General features: G+C 34.6%; 1 protein-coding gene across 2 annotated transcripts; it reads right to left on the reverse strand.

Moving 5' to 3' along the window:
• Positions 1-834: 834 nt before the first annotated feature.
• Positions 835-5,341, reverse strand: LOC110408953 (NAD(P)-linked oxidoreductase superfamily protein). 2 transcript variants are annotated; one of them, XM_021418114.2, is made up of 10 exons: positions 4,947-5,340; positions 3,995-4,086; positions 3,868-3,908; positions 3,577-3,741; positions 3,469-3,491; positions 3,278-3,349; positions 2,915-3,082; positions 2,077-2,159; positions 1,942-2,004; positions 835-1,171 (listed from the first exon to the last, which is right to left on the reverse strand). In XM_021418114.2, exons 1-10 carry the CDS (start codon positions 5,158-5,160, stop codon positions 986-988), a joined length of 1,107 nt encoding a protein of 368 aa, XP_021273789.1. In that variant the 5' UTR covers positions 5,161-5,340; the 3' UTR covers positions 835-985. The 2 variants fall into 2 exon arrangements, with proteins under 2 accessions (XP_021273789.1, XP_021273790.1); XM_021418115.2 differs by lacking the exon at positions 1,942-2,004 and having other exon boundaries at positions 4,947-5,341.
• Positions 5,342-8,980: the final 3,639 nt, after the last annotated feature.

Raw genomic sequence — 8,980 nt, forward strand, 5'->3', positions numbered from 1 at the left:
ATATATAATCAAAAACTTAAACTTTTTAGTATAATGTATCATTATCTAGTTTTATTTTATTTTATTTTTTTAAATATTAATATTTTTTAATTTATTTAAAAATATTAATATTTTATAATATATAATTTGAGAAGCTATTCCCTCAGCAGGAAATAGTAATTAAATACCTGGGGTTAATTAGCCTTTGATTTTGACTGATTTTGGGAATAGAGATTGCAGGAAAATGACTATTCTTTGGACTATTTGACAACTAAACAAAGGAACAAATTCCTTGAAATAGAGGGAGAATGACTTGACTATTTCACCGAACCAAACATGTTAGAATACAGAGTATCTTGGTGTGCTGCTGGTGTGTTCTCACTGCTTTATATAATGGCATAGAATCTAGGCCTAGCTCTATCTACTTTCAGCAGAGACACGGACAACTCGCAAGCATGTACGTTTCTAACCAATCCTCAAGTCTTAATTTGACATCTTCGGTTGTGGATTGCTATCAGCTTCCACTATTTTAATTTTACCATCAACCTCTTCTTCTTTCTTAAAACAAGTTCCGTTTTCCTCGCTTATCCTGTTTGGTTTACAAGAACAAATTTATAAGAAAACAAGTTCAACCCTTATTCAGAAATGTTCATAATTGTAGATAGATAGATAGATAGATAGATAGGGAGAGAGAGATTGGCTGTGGACACAAACTACTCTTTTTCCCAATTTAATGGAGCTAACTTAACCCAAATTCAAGTAACGTATAATGATGATTGTTCTTACTTAAGTATGTTTGAATACATTTTTCTGACGTTTGTTCCCACAAAAATGGAGTGGAGGGCTGCAAGGCAATGCACCAAAACAAACAAATATATATGTGGTAGGCATGGAATGCCCACGTCTCAGCAGACAAAGAGACAGGGGAACCAATAATAGGACATATGTTATTGATACTATTGGTTGACAATCAGGCCTGAACTTGCCCTTAAATGGAGCCGAAAATTCACAGGTTCTCAACAGGGAAACCAACAACAGGACTCATCTCTGAAGCCAGTGACCGTAGCTCATCAACTTGTTCATTGCTTAGTCTCCACCCAAGGGCACCTGAGAATTCCTCAGCTTGTTCAGCATTTTTCGCTCCTGGGATTGGCACAACATTCTCCTGGGCTATTAACCAGTTAAGCACAACCTATAGAAAAACAAGCTCATTTCTTATAAGATCTCTGCACGCTTTAAAATGCTATATCCAGTAGTCACGACTCATGATTAAAGAGTATGATAAAAGAACAGTCTGCTACTACCTCATTTATAACAACTTCAAGACATGTATATAAATGAAAGTAACCTGGTGTCACACTTGTCTACCGAGGAGTCTACAAAACCTCTAATCAATATCAAATTAGGAAAACGCCATTAAAGAGGTCTCGAGGCTTGTGAAGGTTTGTGGTTTTTCTTGTCCTTGAATTCTAAGATGGCTGTAAAAGCAGTCTGAGAGGGAGGGGATTCAAGTCATCCACACATGTGATCTTAGTGCATGACTGTATATGCCTTTTGATGGAGAAATGGATCATGGAAGTCAAACATAATTTTAGAGAGGACAACTTTAGTTCCAATTTCTTGACCATATAAGGAGTAAACCTTTTCCACTGGATTAACTGTTTTTAGAACCCCTCCATTTGGTGTAGGTCGTTACCTTCTAGGTGATGAAGTTATACTAGATTGTAGAGTGTCCATGGGTGTAATTGAGCCCAGCTCACATCTTATGCACCGAAAAAAAAAAGAAAAGAAAAAGAAAAGTTCCACCAAAGCCTAATGCCTAAAAATTAACATCGCTAGCACATCAATGTTGAGTTGATAATGCAGGAGACCTTTTTCTAAATACTGTTAATATGCCAATATGCTTGAAGCAAACCTATTGACAGCTGTAAGCAGATATACTACCAAACAACAAGAACAAACCTGTGTTCGAGTTTTGCCATAGTTCTCTCCTATTTCCTTAATTCTGTTCAGGAGAGGTTGGAGCTGTGCATTTAAAAAGACCTTAGCAATAAGTTTTAAACTAATGTTGGGATAAGAAACACTCTAGAGACATACCTTAGTTAAAAACTCCGGAGTGTAAATCCTGGATCGAGGCCCAGTTGGTAGATTTTCAGGCGTATACTTTCCTGTAAGGGCACCTGCAAAGAAAGAACATGATATGGTACTCTCCTTCTGTTAAAAAGAATGTACGCCACAGTCGGTTTATGCTCCACATTGTCCATAAATTTGACATTATTTCTTGTTCCGAACTCTAGTGTTTACCTTTGTTTATTACTCCATCCCTTTTTGGTGGATAATTTAACTTGCACATGTACAAGCACTACAGTACTGATCAATATGTAGAATACAGACAGAGACATAAACAGGCACATGGGTTGTGTGTGCATGTGTGTTTGCATGCAAACATGTGCATACACACACACATACATACAAATATAGCGTACTGCCTTTGTTTGAAAAATGAACATTGTCGGAAGGTTGCAACTAAGTGATAAATTTGGGTTCAATCTGTGAACCTGATTCTTGCTACTGCACTGTAGTTTGAAAAACAATAAGAAACCATGTGCTGAGAGCAAACAAAAAAGATAAAAGGGGAAAAAGATAAAATCAAATTTTAAATTCTTGAAAATTTCAGTCAGAGTCCACAAGACAGGGTATGCCTATGTTATTCAGATGAAATATGAATTCATTTTCTAATTGTGGGTCAAATTGCTCAAGTTTTTCCAAGAATTGCATTCAAGACTCAAGGTCTTAAATATGATATGACCAAAAGAAATTACTTCTCCTAACATGCTTTTTCCTGTAGCTCTAGCATCAATCTCCTGACAGACATCAAAAGCTCACACATCAATAACTATAAAGAAGCAATTAAACAAAAGAATATGGATATTACCCTGCGCAATAGGACAATATGCAATCAAAGTGATCCCAAGTTCATCACATGCAGCCTTCACTCCATTCTGCTCGGGTGCCCTGTATATGAGACTGTAATTCACTTGGTTTGAAGCTAGAGGAATTCCTCTCTTCTTAAGCCTTTCATAAGCATCACGAAGTCGTCTCTCTGAAGTAGGGAATATCTTACGTTATGATAATTACAAATGTATAGGGAGGAATAAGAACCAAGTCATAATGATCAGAGTGAAGATTTGAATAAAAAGCAGTAAGTGGTTAAAGAAGATGAACTATTTATAGAGAATTTTGCATGGTTCAAAGTCAAACTATTGCACCAATCAGTCATTGACAGCAGAAAAATTACCATTGTAATTTGAGACACCAACAGCCTTCACAAGGCCCTGCTCCACAGCATCACCGAGACCATCAATATAACCTGAAAAATGGTTTTTCAGTGAACTCAGCCACTATTCAACATGATTGGGCAGCATAAACATCCAATTGTACTAGCTACATAAAGTATTTCTTCAACAAAATGGTGGCATTGCAAACAACCTTCATTTCCCCATACACCAGGCCTGAAAGTCAATAGGAAAAATAGTGATGAATTACTTTTTCAGAAATACTACTGATAAATCCTATAAAAGAAATGTGAGCACAGACCAATGGAGTTGATAAAGTTCTATTGATGAAACCCCAAGCCGACAAATGGAATCCTTGAGCGCATTAAGGACACTCTGACGACCAAACCTCCAAGGCAAAGCTGCAAACTTTGTTGCAACAGCAACTTCCGCATCTGGATACTTTTCTTTCCTTTCCTTTATAAATCTTTTACAAACAACAAAGTTTGTTAGAAGAATAACCAGGCAAATAAAAGAATAGCACAAGACGATTTTGCCTTCAGTGAGAGTTTAAAGTACAAATGTTGTCCTCTGTTAAATTCTAGAAACAGACCTTCCCAGCAGAGTTTCAGAATTCATGGCACCCAAGGACAGCTGAAAGAATGGAATCATTGATGACATTCTTCAAAAAAGAGAACATAAAGTAAATAAGCCAATAGAGAGATGATCTTGTCTTTTACCGCAGAGCCATAAACTTCAGCTGTATCGAAAAAGGTTATACCACGATCAACACTGGCATCAAAAGCTGCCTTAGCACCCTTGATCTTCCTATCTGCCTCCACAGCAAAGTACAAATCATTTAGATGTGAAAAAAGAACAATAAAAGCATAATACAGTCAGGTAGAATCAGAAATTTCTGCAACTAAAGCAGAGAAACTTAAGTTTGACTCAGGAAGTTCTCCACACAGCATTGTGCACTATGGCAGTTGCACAAATGGAATCTAACATCAACCCTTGTAATTGGAAAGAACACAATAATTCTAATCCATGAAATTTCTAAAGAACTCTTAACACATAGGAAGTGCTAATCTGGAAGGGAGCACAAATCTATAAACTTAACTAGAAAAAAAAAAAATCAACAATGCAACAGGATAGCTTATTACAACTTCAAATGGCAGTCTCATGTAGTAATTTTAAAAGTAAGGTAACACTGAGATAACTAGAAGGGGGAAAACGTTATGAAACAAAACAAGGCCTTTTTTCCCTTTGGTTCAGTTTCCTATATTCCTCTTTTTAATTTTTTTTCTTTTACTTTCTTTGTGGTGCATTTCCCATTAGGTACAGAGCTTCATTGACTAAACAAGTTATCCCTCAGCTTTGCTACAGAATAAGTAAGATAAGAGATTGAAAGGAACATTCTTTCAATAAAATAGGCTTTGAAGACAGCACTGGAGATTAAAATAATTTTAAACGCTCAACGACAAAGCAACATTTTACACTGAACCGTACACAAGCAAGAATTCATCGCCTATTCCAAATTTTTATGAGAATAAATTCAAGAGTTATGAAAAAGACCATCAAAACTAGTAGAAACAGAGCAACAAATCAACAAAAAAAAAAAAAAGAAAACGAAAAAGGAACACCCTTTCCCAAAAGAGAATCAAATTATGAGATGAAATGTGAAAAATTTACCATTCCATTCAAAGTTGTTCCAATAAGTGGTATCACCCCATGACCAAGCTCCAATTCCAAGCTTTGTCACTTTGAGCTCTGACCCTCCTAACTTCACCTTGTCTTCTGTTTTGAGAGTAACAGCGAAATCCTCAGAAGCAACAGCCCTTGTTCTTCTGTTAACTTTCTTGTAACTGAAAACTGAGAAACGTGCACTGCTAACACTCATGGCCATTGATTATCCCTTGGGGTTAAACACAAAATAAGATTTTATTTATTTTAGTGTGTTTTTTCCTCTGATGTCTATGGAAAGACGAGTGGTGAAGAAATATGGTGGATAGGGAAACAGAGAACCATGGAGGAGTTTTTGGTCTTCAGAATGGACACGTCGGATGAACCGTTTTTAGTAAGCGGGGAAAGATACATGCAACTCGTATGGCCATTGGTTGCCTCCCTCCGCAATTTGTAAGGGGAAAAACACATGCAACACGTATGACGTCTCCCTTCTCTTTTAAAAGCATTTTGTTACTAATTTTTTCCGCATCATCATCAATTTAAAATAAAGCTTGATAAATTTTTTTTATCAAATTCTTTATTAAAAAATTAAATAAGATTTAAAAATTAGGAAAATAAAAAGTTCAACGAGTCAATTTTATACTTAAGAATTATATGAGTGGGGTAATTAAATTAATATAATATCACCATAAAATCAAGTTTACTATATATGATTTTTAAATAATTACAATATTATTAGGGAAACAAGATAAGTGTAGAGATTTTCAAGAAGGAGTGTATTCAACAACGAAATTAATGCAAAAACAAATTACACATAAAAATAATATTTAACGTGATTTGACTTTCATTGCATATATTTACAAATGAGATAGAAAAAAACGCACGTAAATGTAAAAATTACAAAACTTATAAAACATAGAAAAATACGAAATTGAGCTTTGAAAAAAAAACGTAATTTCGATACTCTTTAGAGTTTAAACCCATGAAATATCTTTTATTATGCAATCCAACCCTATGTTTTCCCATACCTTTCTTCACATTTTTACAATTCTATGAATCCCTCATAGAAAAAAATCCATCTCTCATCATTCAAAAGGATAAGAATAACCTCATATTTATAAAGCTTATTACTTGGTCATAAAAAACCTCTACTTATTAAGAACTCTTACCTAATAAATATATATTATCACCAAGTAATTCACAATCAATAAAATTTCACTAAAATTCATATTGATTCTCAATTAGAATTTACAATAGACTTGGATTATTATATAGGTCTTAACAATCACATTCATAACAGATGTGGGATGTTGGGTATCACAATCCCACCCATTTAAATCCTTGATGTCCTGATCAATGTCACACATCATGGATTATTATATAGGTCTTAACAATCACATTCATAGCAGATGTGGGATGTTGGGTATCACAATCCGACATTTCCTTGATGTCCTCATCAATGTCACACATCACATCCATAGGTCTAAAATCTCACCAGAGCAATGTGAAAGCTCACATCAGACTGGAGCAGGCTGATACCATTTGTAACGACCCAAGTCCAACCACTAGCTTAGTAACTTTTTGAACCTAAATCACATAACCCTCAAAAACTTAAACTCAAGTTGCTAGTAGCAGTAGACTTGGATTATTATATAGGTTTTAACAATCACATTCATATCAGATGTGGGATGTTGGGTATCACAACATAATTGAATAAGTCTTGACTCCACCTGATTCACACAACACCACTAGTACTCACGTCTAGCTACTCAGTCAACTCATCGTGTTGACTTCATTGAGGAACCTTGATCTAACCTTTTTTAACAAAGAATAGTCTCTTACTTTATGTTGAATCAAGAGATAATATCAAGCAGCACCAATAATATGGTTTTTCAAGGAAAGGTTTGAGATCCTTGTCAAGTGTTTGAGTTGGCTAAGCTGAGAGTTTCTCAATAAACCAAGGTTAAGTGACCTGTTATGTGTTCTTTAATTGTTGATCATATCTATGTAAGTGTTACTAAAGGAAAATTGAGTGCCAACTCTTTTTGTACCTAGGTTAGGTTTCCTATGGGTTTCTTAAAATTTAATGTTGAAGGCGTCATTAGAGGCTACCTTGATATGGTTGATGTCATAAAACAGATGTTCAAGAAACATTAAGAAGAATATACCACTGTAAGGCATAGAACAAGAACAAAGTTAAAAAGAAAATAACTTTGTATATATTGATCATCATATTAATTAAAGAGAGATACAAGCATTTATACACAAAATGCATTAATAACACTTGTACAAAACCACCAAGTATTTAACATAAGATTAAAATTAAGATGCATGGCTTACACGTTTATAGACATGTAGCAGCAACATGGTTCTGGCTTACTAAACCAATACAACGAAGCAAAATGGACACATGTCCAATTCTTAGTTAAAACAATAAACAAGACTCAAGCTGGTTTTATCTCAACACTCCTCCTGAGCACTAGCTTGGTAAACATTAAGTTTGTTTCTCAACTCTTCAAACTTGGGCAAAGGTAATGGTTTGGTCAAAATATCTACAACTTGATCATTGGAGCTGTAATGTTGAATGGATATATCTTGATTTTTTTTAGTTTCTTTCAAGGCATGATATTTAACCTTGATATGTTTTGTTTTATTGTGAAAACTAAGATTCTTCATCATAGCAATAACAGACTTATTATCTACAAACAGTTGAGCTGGAGGCATATGAAGAAAACCAAGATCAACTAAGACTTTTCTCACCCAAATGGCTTGATTTGTAACTGTAACCATTGCAATATTCTTTACTTCTTTAGAGGATTGAGCAATTGTCTATTGCTTCTTTAAGTTCTAGCAAAAGAACCATTTCTAAGAGAAAACACATAACTTGAAGTGCCCTTGCAATCATCAAATCATCTTGCCCAATCATTGTCAGTGAAGCCAACTAAATCAACTGATTTTGCATCAAAATAAGTAGTGAAGGCCTAGATCAGATGTTCTTCTCAAATATCTAACAACTCTGTTAGCTGTTGTGAAATGTTTAGTGGTTGGAACTTACATAAATCTTGATAGATAGTTCACAGCAAACATCAAATCAGGCCTTGAAGTACATATATAAAGCAATGATCCTATCAAGCTTCTAAATGATGAAGGATTTTCAAGTTTGGATCCCTTATCAATTGACAGCTTCTCATGAGTAATAAGAAGAGTTCTTATAGTCTTGCAATCACTCATATTGAACTTGTTTAGAACTTCAATAATTTAGTTTGATTGAATTACATGGATCCCAGTATTATCTTGAAGAATCTGTAATCCTAGAAAATAGCTCATTTGTCCAAGACAATCATTTTGAATTTGTTTTGCATTTATGACTTGAGCTTTGTAATTCTTTCTACATTTCCTCTTGTAACTAACATATCATCTACATATAATGAGATGATTAATGGATTTTGGTCACCTATTTTCTATACATACAATGTAACTTCATTGCAGCTTTTCTGAAATCCTTGACTTCTCAAGTATTCATCAATCTTGCAATACCAGGCATGTGGTGTTTGCTTCAAACCATAAAGAGCTTTGTGAAACCTATATACCTTGTCTCTGATAGAGTCAGTTTCAAACCATAAGGCTGCTTAACAAAAATTTCCTCTTGCAAGTCACCATTCAAGAAAACAGATTTAATGTCTAAATGAAATATTTGCCATTTGAACATAGCTGACAATGCTATTAGTAATCGAATGGTATCCATTCTAGCAATTAGCATAAATGTCTCATGGTAGTCCACATCAAGCAACTGAGCAAAGCCTTTGACTACAAGTTTGGCTTTATGCTTTTTCAATGAACCATTAGAATTGAACTTCTTCCTAAACACAAACTTCACTCTAAGAATATAATGATGTTTTGGCCTATTAACTAAGCTCCATGTTTTATTAAGATTTATTGCAATAAGCTCTTCTTTCATGGCTTCAATCCATTCAGAAGATTTGAGTGCCTTTTCTGGTGTTGCAGGTTCATACAAAGCTATATTACAGCTTTCATAAATA

Source organism: Theobroma umbraticum, unplaced genomic scaffold (assembly GCF_002168275.2).
Source record: "Theobroma umbraticum cultivar Fairchild unplaced genomic scaffold, ASM216827v3 scaffold_44.0, whole genome shotgun sequence".
Taxonomy (NCBI): Eukaryota; Viridiplantae; Streptophyta; class Magnoliopsida; order Malvales; family Malvaceae; genus Theobroma; species Theobroma umbraticum.

Coding starts and splice junctions, on each gene's coding strand:
- LOC110408953 (XM_021418114.2), bottom strand. CDS start 5,160: ATGGCCATGAGTGTTAGCAGTGCACGTTTCTCAGTTTTCAGTTACAAG. Junction 3,909..3,994: donor CTGAAGTTTATGGCTCTGCG/GTAAAAGACAAG, acceptor CCATTCTTTCAG/CTGTCCTTGGGTGCCATGAA. Junction 1,172..1,941: donor ATGGCAAAACTCGAACACAG/GTTTGTTCTTGT, acceptor GTTTTTCTATAG/GTTGTGCTTAACTGGTTAAT.